The sequence below is a fragment of the Pteropus medius genome, unplaced genomic scaffold, assembly GCF_902729225.1.
Source record: "Pteropus medius unplaced genomic scaffold, Ma_sr-lr_union100, whole genome shotgun sequence".
In the NCBI taxonomy this organism is placed as follows: domain Eukaryota; kingdom Metazoa; phylum Chordata; class Mammalia; order Chiroptera; family Pteropodidae; genus Pteropus; species Pteropus medius.
The window spans coordinates 4,608,532-4,631,771 of record NW_024346150.1 but is presented as its reverse complement, the minus strand read 5'-3'; the positions used below and the strand labels follow the sequence as shown (position 1 = coordinate 4,631,771).

The 23,240-nt window shown below is 34.8% G+C and overlaps 1 protein-coding gene across 4 annotated transcripts in view; it reads right to left on the bottom strand.

Annotated features, from left to right (window-relative positions):
- KIF27 (kinesin family member 27) overlaps positions 1-20,037 on the bottom strand; it is a 68,343-nt gene extending 48,306 nt beyond the window's left edge. Inside the window, exons 1-5 of one of the 4 annotated variants that reach the window (XM_039875665.1) lie at positions 19,866-20,036; positions 15,578-15,962; positions 10,753-10,953; positions 6,936-7,897; positions 2,146-2,289 (exon numbers count right to left, since the gene is read on the bottom strand). In XM_039875665.1, coding sequence (XP_039731599.1) covers positions 2,146-2,289; positions 6,936-7,897; positions 10,753-10,953; positions 15,578-15,875 — 1,605 coding nt within the window. In that variant the 5' untranslated portion in view covers positions 15,876-15,962; positions 19,866-20,036. Of the gene's footprint in view, positions 1-2,145; positions 2,290-6,935; positions 7,898-10,752; positions 10,954-15,577; positions 15,963-19,865 lie in introns of all 4 variants that reach the window. The other 3 variants (XM_039875666.1, XM_039875668.1, XM_039875669.1) reach the window with 3 other exon arrangements.
- Between the last annotated feature and the right edge of the window lie 3,203 nt (positions 20,038-23,240).

Genomic DNA, 23,240 nt, shown 5'->3' with positions numbered 1-23,240 from the left:
TTCGAAAATTTATATGGAAAAACCAAGATATTCTTAGAGGTTAGGAGAACAAAGAAGAAGGCCTTGCTCTACCAAATATCTAGACTTATTATAAACCTACAATAAAAAGGAAATGTGTTATTAGCTCATGGATAGGCAGACCAAAAGGATACAACAGAAGTTCCAGAAATAGACAAGAAATTCAGGTATGAATGAACCTTGACTTATGACAAATATAGCACTCAGAACAGTGGTGAAAGGATGGTCTTTTCAATAAATGATGTTGGGACAAATAGATATCTATATGGGAAAAAAATAAAATTTGACTCTTACCCCACAGACAAAAATCAATTCCAGGAATCTTGTAGAGCTAAATGTGAAAGGCAAAACAATAAAGCCTCAAGAAGATAATATAGAAAATATTCTCAAAGGAAAGAACTAGGAAAAGGAAAGCCTTGTTAAATAGAGCACAAACATCATTAACCATAAAGAAAAGATTGTTGAATTTGATTACAATCTATCTTTTCATCAAAAGACATCATTGAGAGTACAAAGCTGCAGAAAGAGAAAAAATACTTGGAGCCATATAACTGACAAAGAGCTCATACCTGGAATATATAACAAATGCCTGCAAATTAATTTAAAACACACAGTCTAATAGAAAAACAAGCAAGAGACTTGAACAAGTACCTCACAAAGAAGATAACCAAATAGCCAAAAAACGTGAACAAGTGCTCACCTTCAACAGTCATCAGGGAAATGCAAATTAAAACCACAATAAAATAACACTATATACCTACCAGATTGTCTAAAGTTTAAAAATTAACAATAACAAATGTTGGGGTGATCACTTCATTAGTTATATAAGTGTCTAATCGCTATGTTGTACACCTGAAACTAATATGTCAACTGTAATGGAAAAATTAAAAAATTTTTTAAAAAACAACAAATGTTGGCAAGCATGCAGAGCAGCAGGAATGCTTATATAGGACTGGTGCAAGTATGAATTAGAAAACAGTTTGGTATTATTTACTAAAATTGAAGATTCTCCTACCCTTTGACCTAGGCACAAATCCAAAAGAAATATGTATGCATGTACGCCAAGAGACATGTATAAGAAAATTCATGGGAAAAAAATGTCCATGAACAGTAGAATAATTAATTGTGGTACATTTGTACATTGAAATTCTACAGAGCTATAAAACTAAACAAGCTACAGTCATACACAATATGGATGAATCAGAACAAAATGTTCAATAAAAGTAACCAGATACTAAAGCATATATACTGAATGATTAAGTTTATACGAACCTCCAAAACTAAACTGTAGTGTTCAGGGATTCACAGTAAAACCATAAAGCAAAGCAAGGAAATGACTACTGCAAAAGATAAGGAGAGCAGCTCTCTCTGAGGAGCCCCTGGAGGGGCTGACAGTTTGCTATTCCTTGACCTGGTGGTGGTCACCCAGCTGTTCCCTTTGTGATAAATCTCTGAACAACAGTTAGTTTTGTATATGCTTTATGCTTTTAAGTTATTCTAGAATTAGAAGGATTAAAAAAGAAAAGAAACCTCAAAATCGAAACCTAACTTTTGTTGGATCAGACTATTTCTCAGGGCATTAGTTGAAACTAAAGGCTTTAAATGAAACAGTTTGGGGCTGGGGGCAGGTTTCATAGCCAGAATGTACAATATTTAGGGGTATACCATGTTAATAACAGAAATGCTAAGATAGGGAATTTGAAAGATTTAACCAAGTGAAAGAGCGAGTCATTAATGAAGTATAAAAGGATAATCTAATGAATTTAAAAGCTTAAAAATTATGTGTTTACCTTCCAATTCTTAAAAATATCGCATTGCCCATTACCTTGACAAACAATGGAAGGGAAAAGTATGAAGAAAAGATAACCATAATATGATTTGCAAATTAAGTTCCTGGGGACTATCTTCATATTTGTGAAATACAAGTCAAGACAATAATAAAAAATGTTTTCCCTTTACACTAATTTAGGGGGAAAACAGTAATAACTCTTTTAGGTGCCTGTGCTTAGAGCTCTTCAACTGAAACTTATTTGTGTAAACATTCTTATTTCATTTAAAATGCTATTCTGTTTAGTTAGGTACTATTCTAATAAAACCTACAGAGCTAGATATATTAAGAAACTCTACCTGTAATCTATTAACTTTTTGCGCTTCTTTCAAAGATATAACATGTCCTTTGTTTTCCTGTACCATCATTTGCACTTGATTCTTTAGTTCCTTCACCTCCAGTTCCTTCTGATTAAATACTACTTCATCAGCAGCGAGAGCACACTGGAAGGAGGGGAAGAAAGCATGAGAGATTCACCATGGAAAATACTCGAGAGAGCCCGCATAATACCACCAAAGCAGTGATTGAATGACAGCTTGACAATGTCTCTTAAAATTTTTCTTATCTTGTTGTCCATTTTCAACTTTCTTTCTGGTTTCTTTATAATAAAGGTAGAAACAGTTAAGAGGGCCTATCATTACTATAAGAATTAATTACCATAAAGATAGGAAGATTTTCCTGATTTTTATTTCCTACATTTTAAAATGATAACCAGTTATTCAGGTTCTAGAGTATATTTAATATGATTTTTACAAGTTTGCTAGAATTGCCATGAGATTTTAATATGAGTTTGAAAAATCAAAGGTCACATTTTCCAAAGTGACCTATAGGATATAAGAATGCATTTGGATATTTAAAGAATATTGGCCAATTCCGTGCATTGACGAGGTATATTTTGAAGATGTCTGAAAATGTTGTTAAACAAATAGTTTTCTTAGTTCCTAGTGAATTTATTTTCAAATAAATGGGATATTCGAATAATACTTACACAACAATTTTTAAGTTAAACAAACAGAAAGAACATTAACATTTACCCAGGGTTTGCTTTATGTTAGATAATGACTTGGCATTTTAAAAAATATCTCACTGAATAGCTATGTTTTCTTTTTTATGAAGAAATTAAAGCTTAGTAAAGTTAAAAACTTTTCCCAATAAGACACAGTAGATAAACCAAAGTCCTGACATTCAACCCCAGGATCCAAAGTGTAAGCCACCAGAAAAGACAAGAACAAGCAGTTGGTTTACAAAAGGAGTGTCCACTTCACAAATAAGATGTAATGCACAGAAAAGGAGTGCATGCGTTGACTCCTCAGGCAGTGGCGTGGAAGCGGATGGGCCTCTGCATGTGAAACTCGCAGACTGAGGCCAGCCTTGATTTTGCTACAGGCTTACCGAAGGGCTTTGGGCAAGTCCCTTTTTTTCCCTGCTTAGGATCTTCGAATGCCAAAATGAGGAGGGACCACACGACCCTGATGTTCCTTATAACCCTATATATTTATATAACCTCTGTGACTTCTCTCTTCTATAAATAAGATATAATTCTAATTAGTTAACATCCTCTTCTATAGGCAATTAATTGTCCACTTGAGAAGCTTATAATTACTCTCCCAGTACTGTGTATTAAATATTTTAACATATTCTTTAAAAATTACAATTTTATTATTTATTTAAAAGATACTTAACTGTTGAATATATTCATGTTCAGTTCCAATAATTGATAAATGGCAAAAATCAAGGTTACATTATCTGACAGCTTTTAAAAAGGAGACAGTAACTTCAAAATGATATTTACTTCCCTAGCAACAATCAGGCTATTATTTCATTTGTGAGATGGCCCACAATCTCATCCTGGCTAGGAATTTTTTAAAGTACTTCCTGCTTCCCTAATAGGCTCAAGGAAGGAGGCTGAGCAAAGAGAATGTTCATGCCTCTCCTCCCACCTGCTATCTCCCTAAGCAGATGAGTTTACCAAGCTGCCTTCACGGTAACCCCTGGCATGTGGCCCTACATATGACTACTAAGTACAATCTCTTACCTGCCACTGATGGATAACCTAGGCACAGGCAAGTGAAAAATAAAGAAGAGATAATAATAAGCTAAACTTTATTGAGCTTTACTATAGGCCAGGCATCCTTCTTATCACCTTATGAGAACTAATGCTTTAATAATCTTCACGACAACCCTACAAGGTGGTTATTGTTGTTGTTTCCATTTTACAGATGGAAAAACTGAAGCACTGAGCTGTCAAACATTTACTCAAGGTCACAGAGCTAGTAAGCAGAGAAACCAGGATTCAAACAATGGGATTTTGGTACCCATGTTCTTAACTACTCTTATGCTGCCTCTCAGAAAACAAGAACAGAAAAGGAAATTTTTTAGAGAGATGTAACAGGGTGAGGAATGACACTTATCCTTTTTCTACTTACTGTTTAGTGGTTTCCAATGATTCGAGTCTACAAGATTGCAGACCAAAAAATGGGAATCCGTTTTTAAAAACTGGGAAACACTGAATACTATGTCTTTCACTTTGAGATTTGTAATATACGTTAGCACTCTCGAAGTTCTGAGAAGTCTGAGGATTGAGAAACCTGTTTGATTTTTGCAATCTAGCATTCCCCAAAACAATCTTTTCATGGTACCTTTTTCCATCAAGACTGTTAATATCTTTGGGAAATAGTAATCTAGAGTACATAATCTAGAGCAAGTTTCAATTGGGAGTCTTCAACAGATGGAGAAAGTTACTCCAAGTAGTGGGTTTTATTGGCTTCCAATTTCAGCCACCTTAGAAGCATGAAGGAAAAGCGCTTCCTATCACCATCTTCTATATGTGTCCCAAAGTGCAAGCTTCCAGTTATACACCAGTTTCTTATACCAGTGATGAAGGGACAGACCTGCTCTATCTGGGAAGAAGGCAGGACAGAATTACTTCCTTTAAAAAATATCCATCATTTTAAAAGTATTACCTTAAATGCTTATAGTTAAATATCAAAAGCTTTATAATAGAACAGCAGTTCTCATAGTATATTCAGTAGAGATGCTTTCAGCATGTCCCTTAGATCCTTTCAGGGTATCTATCAGGTCAAAAGTATTTTCCTAATAATACTAAAACAATATTTGTCTTTTTATCATGTTGACATTTGTAACGATAATACAAAAGCATAGGTGGGTAACTGCTGGCTCCTAGCACAAATAAGGGAAGTGTCATCAAATTGTACTAGTAATCACTGTATTCCTCACTGCCACACAGTCACAGTACAAATGCCAGTTTTACTTAAGAGTATCTTGATGAAGCAATAAAAATTATTTTATTAAATCTCAACCCTTGAGTATGCTTTTTTTAGTATTCTATGTGACAAAATGAGAGGTATGCACAAAATAGTTTTGCTGCATACCAATGGGCAATAGTTGTCTGTGGGGAAAAAATCTTCTGCAATTGTTTGAGTTGCAAGCTGAACTAGCCACTTTTTTCATAAGGTACAATTTTTACTCTAAAATAACAAACTATAGTTATTTACACTTGGGTATATTGCAGACGATTTCTTAAAAATGAGAACCATCATTTCAAGGAAAATAACAGTATTTGTTGCAAATGATAAAATTTGAGTTTTGTGCAAAAATTAGAATTTTGGAAAACATTTCTGCTACTCTGAGTGTGACAGTTTCCAAAACTTAAAGATTTTGATGGTGAGATCAGTAGTGATACTAATGGATGTGATTTTTTGATACTGTGTAATGAACTATGTCAACATCTAAAAGAGTTGCATACCTTAGTAAAACAAATGTTTTCCAAATGTCTAATATATAATGATTCTAAATCATGTGTGGATAAAAATTTCATTCAAGTACAAAATAGGAACCAATGAATTTTAATGTATACACCTTGATGTAACAATACTTGCAAGTAACCTTTAGGAAATATCTACTTGTTGAGTTTTGATATAATTTTAAAGAATATCCACAATTATCTGAAAAAGGCATTAAAATAGTCCTCCTTTCCAACTACAAATCTATATGAGGCTGGATTTTCTTCATATACTTCAACTAAAACATACTGTAACAAAATGAATGCTGAAGCAGATATGAAAATCCACCTGTATTCTATTAAACCAGATGTTAAAAAGAGATTTGCAAAAATATAAAACATTTCCACTCATTAAATTTTTTTGTTTTGAAAAATGTTTTTCATGAAAAAAAATGTTTACTGTGTATTACCATATAATTGGATTATCACTGTTTTAAACAAATAGTTTAAATTTTTATTTTAATTTTAATATGGTAAATATCAATAGATACAATTGAGAAACTCAATTTTAAGACACCTGCAAACAAAAAGTTCAAGAACCGCTATAACAGAGAATAAAACAATTGGCTTTTCTCTACTACATATAAAAAGGTATCGAGTAAAGATTTCTAATTAGACAACTATGTTTTTAATTATTTTTCTATTTTTAGCTATGTTTTCCTATTTTAAAAAATTGGTGGAACATCTATTTGCCCACCAAATTGTAAATGCCACATAAGTAGAACTAGGTATGTATTGCCCTCCACTATTTCTCCCATGACATATAATCTTCACTTGATAAATGTTTTTTGAATGAAAAGTGAGGAAATGTAACTATGAACTCAATAGCTGTATATGAAATATGTACACATGTACATACTTATTTTCTTACATATTATCAAATATGATGATTTGTTTAAAAAAATCAATACTTCAAACTCAAAGGATGAAGTATTTTTTTTCCTCCAAGAATCACGGACCACAGAAGGATGAAAACTCAATAAAGCATAATTTAATTTTGTTTCTGAAATTGTATTTCTTTTCATCCTCTAAATTTAACAACCAGGTCCACAAGATTCCACTTAGTAAATATAACAAATTAAAATACATGTTGCAGAAAAGAGGAGCCAAGAAAGGTATCAATTATGAGGAAAAAGCAACTGGAAAAAGGAGAAAGAAAAAGAGTAAAGGCAAATGAGATTTTACACATAACCTTTTTAAAAACTTCTGGAGTTCCAAAATGACTCTCACTTGCCCAAATAAATTTAGCCCTTAAACAAGTTACTTATAAAAACAGTGTCTAAGTACCTGGCATTTCTTCAGCTCTCGTTTCAGGTGGAGAACTGTGCTACGCTGTGGTCCTTCTTCCAAATTTCCCATGCCCCGGCTTCCTCTGAACGAAGTGAGAATGGCCTTCCTGACCTCCTGGGTCATATTAAGCCACTCTTGCAGTTTGTGTTGCTGCTTCTGATTTAGTCTGACAGCATCTTTTAACTCCACCAGGAAGGTGAAGGCTTCCTCGATACAGTTTTGGTAACCCAGACATTCTCCTTGGAGCTGAGCTACTTGCTCCTCAAGACAATGGATCTTATTTTTATCAGGAGTCCCCTCTCGATGGATCTGGCTGCTTTGGCTGATACTACTAGCCTGCTGGCTTTGCAAAGCCTCTCGAAGCAACTTAATCTCAAATTCCATTTCGTCCATCCGATCTGACTCCGGGCTGAAGTTTAAGGTGGGTTTGTTTCTGATGTTGCGTGCTCTGTTGGCGTACTTGAGAGAATTTAAAGATTCGTCAAAATCCGAGGAGGATGGGCTGACACAAGTGATCATGACAGTCTTGGCACTGCCTCCCAGGGAATCTTTAAGTAGTCGGGTAATTTTAGCATCCCTATACGGAATATGTGAACTCTTCCTGCGTGGGTCCCCAAGAGCACTTATTACGTTTCCTAAAGCCAGCAACCCACTATTGATTTGAATGGATTCTTTGAACCGTTCACCAGTGTTACCCGTTTTGGTTACTCTTTCTGATCCAGCCAAATCTACAAAGTGGAACTTTGAGACAATACGTCGATGGGAACACCATGATCCATCTTCAACTGTCTCTGTATTTTTCTCAACTTGACAAATGCTGATTGTAAAAATTGCATGTGACCTACTGGAGTGTTCGTTCATTTGGGTGGTACCTGTATGCCTGGCTGCATTCCCCATCTCCAAGAAGCTCATCACTTCATCTGCACTCTCCACCTGGCACTCCTTGGCCCCAACAATCACTTAAAACAGCAAGTTTTTAAATCAAGTTTTAATCAGAATCTGGTATAGTTAAGGTAACCACCCAACAGTTATCATTTCCTAGATAGCCCAGCTAAGACAGCCACTTAAAAAAAAAATCAATAGTATTTCAAACAACAGTAACAACAGCAACATTAAATAATTTTATATAATCTCTCAAAGGAACTATTTTAAGAGACAGCACTCCTTTTGATGTTTAAATTCAAAAAGATTTAATACTGTATATACTTTTCAATTAATCTGGTTTCTTTGGAGTCATATATCATACTCAATTCTTTAAAATAGCTGATAAAATAAAAACTCTTTATTACAGTATTTGATTAGTAGAGTCTAATAGATTAAATGATAATAAATTAAATATATAACTCAAAAGAATTAGTCAGTAGTAGATTAATTTTTAAAAATTAATTTCCTTGGAGTTTTGCTACTACATTCAGGCTACCCTTACGTTTAAGGTTTTGGAATTGTGAAGTCACAATCAATGACAAGTGAAAATTTCAGTATAAAATTGGTTATTCATTTTTAAATCAGGTATGCCCTACATTAATATCAGAGTGTAAGATAAACAAATGAGATGGCAATTCGAAACAAGCAAAAAAAGTTTCTATTTCAAAACCAGAATAAGAACCAAAACATAACCTAAGCTTACTACTACCTACATTATTTGTCTATTTCCAAAAACATTTCAAAAAGGAGTAAGTGGATTTGGGATTTGAATAAGAGCACTAAAGCCTCCTGATATGTGCTCAAATTACATTTTTATACTTTCTTTTTAATCTGATCCTGTCATGCCACTGTTTCTTTGAAAAATAATCATTTTGCTTACATTATTTCCATGACACTTTTTAACAACCTGATTCACGTAAAGTTCTAAAGTACCCATATTACAGACAGTACTAAAATATCAGCAATTATAAAATATAACAACGTAACTGTAAATCATAGTATAGCTTTCATAAAATTTTCCTAACGTTAGGCTATAACTTAGTACTATCTATGGTTCTCGAACCCAGCTGCAGATCACCTGGGAGTTTTATAAAAAAAAAAAGTACCAATGCCCAGGGCACATCCAAGACTAATTCATCAGATTCTCTGAAAAGTGGATCCCAGAAACTAATATTTTTTTAAAAGCTTCAAAGATGATGCTAATTGTGCCGCATCCAGGTTGGGTACCAACTACTGCTTCAAACAAAGGAACTAAATAAATATGTCAAATAAATGTATTTTGGTTGTGAGTGGGACATTTTGTAAGATACATGGCAATTTGTCTTAAGACAATTTGTTACATCTTGCCAAAATTTTTGCAGGACTGGTATCAGCCATAGAATATTTTGATCATTGAGTTTATCAGGAGTGACAGTGTATACATCTTAATTGTGAGACTGTTTTACAATAAACATGTATTATTTTTGTAACTTTTAAAAAAAGATAAAAACACTCAATAATTATATTTCCTAAGATACAGAAGCTGAAAACGTTATTCTAAATTCTGTCCAGAAAAAAAATAAACTGTACTGAATTATCTAATAATTCCATAAACTATTATGTACACTTTCTTTCTAAAAGACGAGACAAAAACAATTTCTTCAAACCTCCAGGAATTCCAGAGCTGCCAGGGCGGGGCTTATAAGGAGGCAAGCTTTACTGCCCCCTGCAGGCTACTGTTTGAATGACGACAGCCATTACTCTTTCTGACTGCTAGGAAAGTCCCCCAGGGAGTCACTCCTCTGGCAGGATCCTTTCTCTCTTGGAAGGTTCTATTAAACGTATTTTCTAGGAGAGGAAGACATCCTAAAAACAGTCATCGTTATTAATAATAGTGAAAATATGGAAACTGCCTAAATGTCCAACAATGGAACGAAATACTAGTTAAATTACCATTATACATTCAGAAGATAAATTACCACATGACCATGAAGAGTCATAAGTTTGAAAAATATTTAATGACATGTGAAAATGCTCACAATATAAATATTAAGTGAAAAAATAAGATGTAATACTATATGTGGGGTCACAAGTATATATTTTTTAAAAAATTATATGTGCACAGAAAAAGAAATCTGGAAGGAAACACGCCAAAAAGAGAAGTTGCTACTTATGGGTTTTGGGATTAAAGAAGATCTTTAACTTTCTTCCTCATATTTTTCTATGTTTTCAACATGTTCTATGTTGAACGTATTACCTTTCAAATCAGAAAAGCAGAGTGCTACTCTTTAAAATACTTGCATTTTGACCCAGCCCTTCTAACCTTCTCCCGTTTCCAAACAAATGGATATTTAATGAGATTAATGGTTGCTAGCACAGAAAGTCAAACCTTGAGAGTACAATACAGGACAGGTAAATGTCAAAATGGAGCAGCAAACACATAAACTTTCTACAGTAAAAAAAAAAAAAAAAGGAAGCAACAGGTGTGCTGGAACGAAAATCAAAGAAAAAAGGACAGTTTTGGATCAACCTGGACGAACACCAAAGGGAGAAGCTATCCCCAACCTAGGGGTAATTGGGACGGAGAAAAAAAAAAAGTAGAAAAACTAATTTAGACTATCTCACAGTCTCACTTAAGGTCAGCCTGGTGGGGAGAGGGGGTGATTTACAGAAAATAAGTACTATCTTGAATTATAACAATAATTTCATCTTATCGACCAGTTGAACTTCTACTTTTTACCTGAGTGACTTAACTGATATTGGTAATCAATAAGCTATTCAATTTTAAAGTAAAAACAAATTCATTTTGTTTCTATGTCTGTTTTTAAAGATTCTCTGGAATGTATCCAGAAACTGAATTAAATCATATCTATTTGCTAAAGAAGGCTATCAATTAAGTAGGTTACTTTACCTGTGTTTCCTTTTTCATCTTCTCGTATGTGAAGGTCCTTCATAGATGTCTCCAATTCTAAAAGATCTCTTAAGTCTTCTTTATATACTTCTATATAAGACACTTTTATTGTAAAGTCAATGCTAAGGTTTTCAGAGATGTTTTGAAATATTTCTTGGATAGCTCTAGGAATAATACCCTTTTGACCTTCCGCAACTGAGGCTGAAAATTTAGAAAGAAAAAACACATATGAAACTTAAAATAAAAGAACAGCATAAAATTTACAATCAATAAATTTATTTTCTTACAATTCTCTATAATTTTTAAACCATAACTATGAAATTCATAGGTAAAGGTTTTCACAGTCATGCCCTTACTCAAAATTCATTCATTCATTCATTCATTCAACAACAGGCAGTATTCTAGGACCCTGAGAACCATTAATGAACAAAACAGAAGAAAAAAAATGTGCCCTTGCAGGACTGTGCTGAGGGAAGAAGACAATGGCAAATAATAATAATAATAATAATAATAATAATAATAATAAGTGAATTAAATGGTATATTAAAAGTGATAGGTATACCCAGATTTTAAAAAATCAGCAGGGTAGGGGGACTGGAAATGTAAGTGTATTTCAGTGGCAGTTGCTTGCAAGTTTAAGTAGGAAAGTCAAGATGGGCATCACTGAGAAGCTGACATTTGAACAAAGACTTGAAAGAGCCATGTGGGTAACTGAGGGAAGAGTGCCCAGGCAGAGAGAACGGCAGTACAAAGGTGCTAAACTGGTGTGATCCATCAACAAGGAGGCCAGTAAGGCTGAAGCAGAGAGCAAAGGGAGTGACAGGGAATGAGGTCAGAGAGGTGACAGAAACTAGAGCATTTAAGTCCTTGTAGATCACAGTAGACTTTAGGTTTTATTCTGAGTGAGATGAGAGCCACTGGAGAGCGGTAACTTGAGATTTATGACCACTCTGGCTACTGTGTTTTGCATTATACCACACAAGGGGAGGGGTGGATGTAGAGAGACTTAGAAGGACAATGCAGTAATCTGAGAGTCGAGAGGGTTGGGAGATATACATAATGGTGGCTCATAGCAGGATGGTAACAAGGAAAGGGTGAGAAGTGACCAGATTCTGGATTTATGTTGAAGGGAGTGCCACTTAGATTCCCTGACAGACTGGAATGTGAGAGAAAGCGATGAGTCAAGGATGACTCCAAAATTTTGTCTTGAGCCACTGGAGTTGCCATCAGCTGATATGGGGAAGAGTAGCTGGTTTGAGAGGAAAATGGCAGAAGTTCATTTCTTTGACCAATTAAGCTTGAGATGTCTGTTACTATCCAATCGAGATGTTTTGGCACCCAATTGGAAAAACTGAATAGGCAGTTGGATATATGAGTCCAGAGTTCAAGACAGGAGTCAGGACTGGAGATAAAAGAAAAATTACAAGTCAGTTACATATAGATGGTATTTAATGTCATGAGACTGGATGAGGTCATGGGGAAAAGTAGATTCTGAAGACTCTATATACCTCTTCTCCTCCATCACTGCCTCTTCTCCTCTATCACTTCCACAACCCAGAACACAGATCAGTACAATAACATTATGAACAAAAATATGTACGAGGGACTCAGATACTTATACACCAATGTCCATAGCAGCATCATTCACAATAGCCAAAAAAAGGAAACAACTCAAGTGTCCATCAACAGAGGAATGGTGACACATAGATACAACGGAATATTATTCGGTCATAAAAAGGAATGAAGTTCTGATACATGCTACAAGGAGGATGCCCTTCGAGACATTAAGGTAAGTGAAAGAATCCAGACATAGGAGGTCAAATATTGTATGATTCACTTCTATAAAATATCTAGAAGAAAATTCATAAAACAAGAAAGTAAATTAGAAGGTACCAGGGGATGGGGGAGGAGGAGTTACTTCTTAATGTATACAAAGCTTCTATTTGGGGTGATGGAAAACAGTGGTGCCGGTTGCAAAATACTGAATGTAATGTCAGAGAACTACACTCTTAAAAATGGTTAAAAAGGTAAATTTCATTTTATGTATTTTATGGCAATAAGTAAATGGTTAAAATAGCAAATTTCATGTTATATATATTTTTGCCACAGCTTTAAAAATAGTAAAAAAAAAAAAGGTACAAGATAAAATTTAAAATAAGTGAAAGAATTGGGATTTAAGGTTAAGTTTCTGTAGACCAATTTAGAAACCTGCCCACCATTTTTCGCATTGATCCATTAAAAATATATTCCAAGCTACAAAATGCTGACTTACAAATGAATCTTAAAAACAATTTCCTTCCAAGTTGAAGATTACCAATGTTTAGATTTTTGGCAACTATCAATCTGAAAATCTGAACCGCTATTAAGCTGGGTTGCCTTTCACCTAATTTGAGATGCAATACTGCCATCGTGTGGCAAGTAAAGGAAGCTGTAGGTTTTCCAATGTAAGAGAGAAAGTGAAGATTCCTTTTAGAGGGTTTCCAGGAACTAGCCAATAGCAATATCTATAAACTATAGTACATATAAGCATTCTAAACTAGCCAGAATATACAGCTGATCATTTCTCCAGATAACAAAAAGCACAAAACTTCAAAAGATCAAAAAGCTGAATTTCAAATAATATTTATAAGAATGCTCCAATATAAATTTCGGTAACCTAAAAACCACATTTCAATGTTAGGGTTATATTCCTGAAATAAATTATTTCAGTGAGAGAACTTATAAAATTTTATACCTCAACAGTCATCATTTCTATGATATGTTATATAAAGAGTACAGGAATAAAAGTTTTTAGAGAAGATTATGCCTGGTAAAAGTCAGTGAGTCCAAGGTTTTGAAAAGCAGGAAAATAAATATTGGTTTAAATAAGCATAATATTGAAAAATAAGATTTTTCATTCTGCTACGGTGCCTAGCATATCACCCTAGATACTGCAAATGCTCAATAAATTATTTAGGGGGAAAATACCAACATTACTTGCATGGCCAATGATTAAACAACAGACAACTGACCCAAAATTGCTGAGAAATTGAAAATGCTCACTAATTTCACTAATATACCAAGAAATGTAACTTCAAACAACACAGCACAATTTTTCACCTATCAGATGGCAAAAAAATACTTTGAATTTATAATACTCAGTAAGTGATAAGGATATGAACAAATGGCTTTCATATATTGGTGGTGGGAATATAAACTGGTACAAGCCTTTTTTGGAGGGTAATCTGTCAGTATCTATCCACATTTTAAATGTGCATACCCTTTAACTCAACAAATCCATTTCTAGGAATCCATTCTATAGAAATACTAACACATGGATGCAGAGTTAAAAGTATAAAGATATGCACTGCAACTTTTTTATAATAGTAAAAATCAGAAACAACTTAAATGTCCATTAATACTGGAATGGATGAACCACAACACACTCAAACTATGAAATAATATACAACCCCCAAAATGAGGTGAAATTCTATGACTCAAATGGCAAGAAATGAAGTGGTATTTTATATTACTAAATGCAAGAAAAAAGTTACAGAACCACAGGTATATCTCATTAAACAAAAAATAAAACAAAAAGGACAAAAACTATATATGTGTAGAAAATGTCTAGAGGACTCCAGAATGGTATACATCAAACTTCTATTTCCTGGTGATGAAAGGAGCTTTCATGTTTAATTTCTTAAGCATCACTCTGCAACTGTTTTTCACATGAAAATTAATTAAAAAAAAAAAACCTAGGGAAAAAAACATCAAAAACTGTTCCTAATGGTGATCTATTTCTTCTGGTATAGCATATCTTAGAGCAGTTAAAATATTTTAGGACAATAAATAACTTTAATAACCTTTTCCCTTAAAGACTTAAAATTGTACTCATGGACTCAATAAAAAACAATACAGCCGTAATTGCCACCAATATCTGAAATATTTACTTCTATTAGTATAAAAGCACATACTGAGTCTTTAAGATTATAAAACATTAGCTAATTTAAAAAAAAAAAAAAAGGCTACAATCCTAAGGAAAAACCACAGCTAACAATAGAAAAACTGAAATTCATTTTATTGTGAGACCCTAAAAACTCTAGTATCTTTAATCTCCTAATCCTGTATAACAGTGATTATAAGAAATTGGGGAGGGTGGTGGTATTGGGCACTTAAGGTCTTTCCATTTAATCTTTGGAATGAGGGCTTTCTCAAACCACACAGCCACCCTCCACTCTCCCATTCCTACATTTGAGAAGTATGATAGCAGAAAAAATATTGAAAGCCATTACACATATAGGGAATACTAATGATAATTTTAGACAGTGATGTATATGCACAACATTCAAGTTTGCTTTTAGTAGAAAAATATCAATACAGTAAACAGTCTCAAGAGAGGACCTGCCTTTCAGTTTGAGCTGTTACTAGCCACCTAACAAGCCCTTCATCGCTCTATGGCTGAAGCTCCTCACTTACAAATAAAGAGAAATGATTTTCAAGTTTCCTTCTAGCTCTAAAGGATATCTAATAACTCCACCTTTTCCAAACCAAAATTACAAGCAGAAGAAATTATATCCTAAAGTATTCAATATTTAAAATATAAATCTGCATATACTGAACAGTCTTAAAATACTTTCCTCAAGCAAATATAATCATAAATTAAATTAATGAAACTTCAATATTTAAAAACAAATATTTCAAAGATGAAAATCTTATGAACACATCTGATTATCCTATTCAATATTTCATGCACTCAACATGCTGAGCACCTATTATGTCAGGTATTATCATGTTTTGGCTTCTCTCTAGTATCACAAATAAAAGTTAAAGAGTATGGGAATCTTACCAACATGGCCTCCTCCAATGGTATATGTCTTCCCAGATCCAGTTTGACCGTAGGCAAAAACAGTTGCATTATAGCCCTCAATGAGTGACAACACTAGTGGCTTTATGCACATATTATAAACTTCATCTTGAGTGGAATTTTTGCCAAAAACAAAATCGAAAGTAAAGATTCTATCTCTCCCAATAATAATTTGCTGGGTGTTTGGAATAACTCTCACACAAACTTGATGATTATGAAGAACTTCTTTGCACAGCAGAGGTCTAATTCTTACAGCAACTTTTACTGGTATTTCTTCCATGGCGGCTTAGATTTTAATAAATAGATTTTCTACTTAATATTCAGTATCTAGTGCGAGAAACATCCATTTTACGTAAGATCTTAACTCCTGTATATCAAAATAAAAATAAAATTTAATTATTGACTCTTCCGTCCTAATAAACTAATTCAACTTCCAAAGCAAAGTCATTTAGGGCAAGTTCTGTTCCAATATAAGACAGTTACAAAAAAGTAAATCTGTATTGTAAAAGTACATCTATAATTTATAGATAAAATGTTCGGATTTGCTGCAAAATAATCTAGGGTACCATGAGTTGGTAAATGAAGCTAAATGATAAGTACATGTGATTCCACTATGCCATTCTTTCTGTAATGGTAATGTTTCCCATCTCATTAATCTAAACATTGAATAACTGAGAAGTTGGAAAATTAAGACAAGGAAATAATTGGGTAATTGTATACATGTTAAAAACAAAAGTTTGTACTAGAATTTATAGCCATGTATTGAAAAAATAACATCTCTTTGCCACAAATATTAGAAATAAATCTATGAAACAGTTTTAAGGATTTCTATAAGTCAATATAAATTTTTTATTCAAAAATAATCAAAACAGAAAAACTGCCTTTCTGCTCTTAAATTATGTTGTCCTTATTTCTGAAGATCTCTGGTGGATTTAATACACTAAAAATAAATTGAGTATGCCAACTATAATTTAAAATTTTTTTAATTTAAAAAATTAAATTGGCAGCTACAATAATATCTTGAAAAATAAATTAAGAAATTCCAGTTATAATAGCATAAAAAAATGCTAAAGAATAAATTTAATAAAATATGTATAAAACTTATATTTTGGAAACTACAAAATATTGTTGAAAGTAAAGATCTAAATAAATGAAAATCATCTCACGTTCATGGAGTGGAAGACTTAACATTGTTAAGATGGCAATATTTCCAAATTGAGCTACAGATTCAACACAACTTTTATTAAAATCCCAGCTGACTTATTTGCAAATCGACGAGCTGATTCTAAAATTCATATGGAATTTTATGGGCACAGAAGAGCCAAAACAATATTTATTGAAAAAAAAACAAAGTTGGAAGACACACTTCCACAATTTTAAAACCAAGAAACAATAATCAAGACAGAGTGGTATTGGCATAAGACTTAAAGATCAATGAAAAAGAATTGAGAATCCAGAAATAAACCCTCAAATTTAAAGGCAATTGATTTTTAACAAGTGTGCCAGGACAATTCAATGGGGAAAAGTCTTATCAACAACTGATCATGGGATAACTGGATATCCACATGACATTGAACTCCTACCTCACATACACAAAAATTAATTCGAAATGGTTCATAGACCTAAATGTAATTACAAAATTCTTTAAAGAAAACATAGGGGTAAGTCTCCCTAATCTTGGATTTGCAATGGTTTTTCAGATATGACACCGAAAGCAAAAGCAGTAAGCGGGAAAATTTAAAAAATGCACTTAATCAAATTTAAAAGTTTTGTGCCTCAAAGGACACCATCAAGGAAATGAAAAGACAATCATTGAATGGGAGAAAATATTTTCAAATCATGTATCTAATAAGGATTTGTATCTAGAATATATAAAGAACTATTCCAACTCAATAGCAAAAAGACAACCCAATTTTAAAACGGGCAAAGGCTCTGAAAAGATGGTTCTTCAAAGAAGATATAAAAATGGCCAAAAAGCACAGGTAAAGATCCTCAACATCATTAGCTATCAGGTAATTGCAATCAAAACCACAACGGGATACCATTTCACTTCCACTAACTCGGATATAATCAAAAAGACAGATCTTAGTTAAGTGTTGGCAAGAATGTAGAGATCTTGGGAGGTGAACACACAATGCACTATATATATGCCTTACTGTTAAATTGTGCACCTGAAACTTACTGGATTTCGTTAACCAATGTCACTATAAAAAATTTTTTAAAAAAAGAATGTAGAGATCTTATACACTCTTGATAGGAATGTAAAATGATGCAGTTGCTTTGTAAAATGGTCTGACAGTTCTTCAAAAAGTTAAAAAGAGTTATCATTTGACCCAGCAACTCCACTTCTAGGTATATACCCAACAGAAAAGAAAACATGTTTGCACAAAAACTTGCACACATTGTTCATAGTGTTGGTAGGATAAAGCTTACACCATATAAGAGATTTTTAATATGTAACAAGTAATCAATGATAATATTTAAGTGCAGATGATGAAAAATAATCAGTTTGGGGTGGGGCTGGACTCTCTGGAGAAGGCCAGTCTTGAACACTATCATTAAGTAACCTAGCTAACTAATGAACTCAAGTGACATTTTCAGCACTACTTGCTATGTAAATGTTAATTAAGGTATATTTAATATTCACTAGCCTTTAAAAAACTCTGCATTAGTACTGTGCATTTATAATTTTGTGAGTGGATAGTCTGAAAAGGATCACAAAAACAAAAAAACATTTACATCACTCTATTGAGAACCCACTGAGAGTAAAAAAAAAAAAAAAATACAGTTCCCTTGGGCTGTAAAATCCCAAAACAGAGTTAACAAACTATCTTTAACAGCCAAAGAGATGCATCTAATCTTGGCAGTTTTAATCATTCTAATGAAATTCAGCACTGAAAAAATAAATACTCATATGTATGATAAATCTTTTCTTGGATCCTAAAGGGCTCTACCATCATTTGGTACTGGAAACTTTCCCAAAGAAACTGCAGGGATGCTGTATGAGTTGGTTCTTCCAAATGTCTCTAAACACCTACACTTGAAGTTTTTATCACACAGATTATTCTTTTTATGCCATCACTTTAAAACAAGTCATGGCCTATGTTAAGCCAAGCCTAACTACTTCCAACAGAATTGCTAATAAAAGGTGCTAAATGTAATTGGGATATTTTCATTTTCTCAGTTTTTATAATAGGAGTATCTACAAACAATTTGGCTACAAAGGCAATCGAAATTCACCTATCCTAATCATTGAAAAATGATAAGGGCCCATAAATATATGGCTTTCAAATAACTTACAAGAATTTGTTTTTTTAAAAATGCAAAGCACATGCTTCTTCAGATTCTGATCAATTACAGTCATAAGAAGCATATGTATTATGCCATCATTAAACTTAAAGAAAGGTGAGATGTGACTAGCTGGTAATATTTAGGCATACTCAACAAAATTTTGAAATCTTAACAAAGGTAAGAGAAATATTTGATTACTGTTGCCATGTCATTAATCAGAAATAAGTCTTTCCCAATATCGTTGCCATCCTGTACCCTTGGTTTTTCGGAAGTTGCAGTTATCTAAAAATTGTGGCTCCCTAATATTTTCATATGAAATTTCCCAGTAAATGGATAGTAAATCGCACAGGGATCTCAGACAAGGCTCCAAATACATAAAGAACTAAATGGAGAAGATACGAAGAGGAAAAAACACCAAAGATTTAAAAACTTGAAGGGGTCGGTAAGTGTTATTTGAAAGGTGTTTTAAAGAAAGAATTTGGGCACTCATTCTTTATCAATTATCGACTGCCTCTAAGGGAGGGGGTTACCGGACTTCTACCGCGCTTAGAATACACCCAAGTTTCAACATCCGCAATGGAAAAAAGGCGGCCTGCGTCAAAACGAAACCCCCAAAGAGAGTGGGCCTTCCCATTCCACTCCAGATCCCGCAGTTGGAAGTACGAACACGAGAAATACACAGCATCCGACTCAATAGAGCTCTAATCCGCATTTACACGTGTCCCTATTCCCCCGGCCCTTCTCGCGCAAGAGGCACCCAACTTGCCCCGAACGCTGGGCGGGGGTACCAGCGCCCGTCCGGCGCCCCCGTCAGCTTCGCCGGAGCCCCAACCCCTCTCCCAAGCCCACCCCGCGGCGGAGCTACCCTCTCCCGCCGGCGACCCCTACTCCCAACGGCTGGCCGGGGGCGCAGCAAACCAGAGAGCGGCTGGACGCTGCCCCGCACCCGGCCCCGCCCTCCGTCCCTCCGCGCACTGACCCGCTAAAGAAAAACCCAGTCTCCGGCGGCGGGCGCAGCGCAGGACTCCTCCGCTAAACTCCGCCACGCCGCCGCCGCCGCTGCTGTCCGCGCCTTTTGTTGTCACGGGTTCTCCCGGCAACCGGCAAAGCCCTGCGCCAACGCGCCGGCTCCCGCCTGGGAGTCCGACCGCCCAAGCCACGCCCCTTGGCGTTAAGCCCCGCCCCATACCCGCCGTGACCAGTCAAACCCCGCCCCGCCGCCTGGAAGCTTAGCGCCTGAACACCCTGGAGGCCGGGCTCCCAGAGTCACTAATGAGCCAACACCCGGGAACTCCTCTCAGAGTACTGAGCCGAAGGATCTCTCTAGAGGTTTGTAAATGAATATGAGAAAGAGTCACATTGCGTTTGAATATTTTAGCTACCAATTCAGTTCATTTTTATTGACGCAAAGTTCACATAACGTAAAATGAACCTTTTTAAAGTGTACAATTCAGTAGTATTTTAGACATTCACAAGATTGTGTGACCATCACCTCTGTCTGATTCTAACATTTTCAGCACCCTAGAAGGAAATCCCTTTACCAGTTAGCAGTCACTCTTATTCTCGCCTCCCACCCCTGTCAACCAACAATCAGCTTTCTGTCACTATGGACGTACCAGTTCTTGGTATTTTGTGTCCATGGAATCATACAATTTGTGGCCTTTTATCTGGCTTCTTTTGCTGAACAATGTTTTCCAGGTTCATTCATGTATCATGTATTAGTACTTTCTATTCTTTTTTTATGATATTCCATTGTATGGATATACATTTTATTTTTCCATTCATCATTTAATGCACATGTGGCTTGTCTCCACTATGCTGCTAATACAAATAATGCAGTTAGGAACATTCATGTACAAGTATTTTTTTTTTATGTTTTCAATATATTAAAAATAACAATGCTTTAGTTAATATTAAAAATATAAAATTTATGTATCTTGAAGCATAAAAGTTTTGTTAAACAAGATTTAAAATTTTTAAATCCAAATAATTTAAAACTTGAATAACAGTAACAATTTAGGTTTGACAATTCCCAGGAAGCCTCAGCAGCAGGTCTCAGGAGGCCACACGTTTGCAGAGGACGTCAACAAATGCCCAGCAGGACTGGCATGGGACATTTTCTGTTGTCCCCAAATTGGCATCTTGAATCCAAAGTTTAAAGTAAGAGGTCACTAAGTTCACCAGTCATTGGACACCAGTCTTTGTCCCCCACTCTGACCCCATACACAGGATTTACAGCAGATCAAAACTAATTCCACTGCAACTCCAACTCTCTTTTTTGAAAGCTTTGTAAGAGGTACTTGGGGTGCTAAGGGAGAGAGTTGTGGGGTCTTGAGCATTGTGGCATGGGGAATAGAGGGTTCACAAGTAAGAAGTTTCCCTCCTAAGTCAAAGGAGGCTATGTGAGTGATCTGTAGAGCCTGAGAGAGGAAACTGGCCTTCTAGTTGGACATGGGAGAGGAATAGGAGGGTCTGCTTCTCTACCTCGCTAGACAAAAGTGAAGCAATTGAACGGTAGCACAGGGAGAACCCCAAAGTGGAGCAGCCCGCACTCCCACCATCTGGTAGGGCAAGAACCTGTGACTTTCCCATGTTTCCAATCTTGCCCTAAAAATCCAGCCTCCACAACTTCTATAGTGATTTATTTAAGACACAAGTCTGACCTAAAATCTGTCCTTTGCCTGTAGCCTTTCTATAATATCATGAAGAATATAAATTCTTAGCTGGAATGAGAAATCCATGTAGGGAGAAACACAATTTTGCTGAGAAGATGCTTTCTAGTCCATGCCTAGGTAAAAGCTAAGCTTCCTGGGTTTGATTTAATTGGTACCCAGGCTTCAGAAAAGATAGCGTTGCTCATATGAGACCAGGAGAAGAATTACGTGACTGCTCTTGAGAAGGGATGAGGAAGATGGAGGAAGGGGAGGGTGTTGGAGAGAGGCTGAATCAGAGAGGAAGGAGAGGATAGCTGATAAGGTAGTTCCAGGAAGAACAGAAATCATTAATGGGGATCTCTAGACGGTATGCTGTGAGGTAGCAATTAAACCCCTCCCCCCCATCCCCTGCAAAATCTTCAGTGAAGTCTATGTAGCTAACCAAAGATTTGTGATAGAGGATTGTTTACAGGAACTTAAAGATATACTAGTCCTGAGGCCAGTCTCGTGATGAATAAAACCAGAGATTGACCCTGTGGACACAGAAGGCAGTGGATTAGAAGAAAGCTGAAGTCTGGCTTGCATGTTAATGACATTTTACTTCACTAATAAACCAAACAATGCAAATTAGAATGATAAACCATTTTCATCTATAAAATTGGCAACAACCTTTCATAATGTAATACCAGCACCATTTAGTGAGACACTTTTATACATAATCTCACTTTTTGTCATCTCTCCTAAGAAAAATAGATATGGATAAAAAATCATGTACAATCATGTTCATTATGGTATTATTTATAATAGCAAAAACTTGGAAATTACATATATGTTCAATGAAAGGGATTTATAAAGTAACAGTCATAACTTTATAAAAGAGGATATTATGTACTCATTGAAACTCAACGTTTGCAAGAAATTAGTATAGGAAAACACAAATTAAGGATATAAATAGTGTCGAGTTTTCTCACCTGAAGAACTGGAATAAAAATCATCCCTTCTTTAGAGGGTTGATGTCTGAAAAGAGGATATTATTGTAAATCACATAGAACAGTAAGTACTCAAAAGTTATTAGGTAGCTAGAATGATGATGATAATTTCCTCAATTTTGTTCAGGGGAGAGATACACATAAAAACCATAGGATAGTCAAAATATTCAACGAAATTCACCAAAATGATAACCATTAACAACACTGACATAAAGGTCATTTTTATAGTTGAATCAATTAGGATCTTCGTTCCAAGGAACAGAAACATACTCTAGATCACTAAAGAAAAAAATAAGACTTTGTTGAAAAGTTTATCATTACAGTGCTTTATGTTACAAGCAATAGAAACCCCAAGTGTGATTATCTTAAATAAGAAAATATATTTCAGTTCATATAACTTGAAATAAAATGTGAAAAGGTATGTCTTAGAATCAATGAAATAGGACATACTCCTATACATTCATGAGTTTATAAAAAGAGAGCCCATATTCTGTTGCCTCAATCAATTTATTACTGTACCAATGTCATACTGCTTAAACTACTATAGCTTTGTGGGATATTTTGCTATGTAATTGGGTAAGACATTCCTTATCCTTCTAAGTTTCTGGGCTATTCTTAGCATTTATCTTCCTAAAGAACTTTTAAATCAGTTTGACAATTTACAGAAAGAAGTTTCATTGAGATTTCTATTGGGATTGCATTTAATTTTTT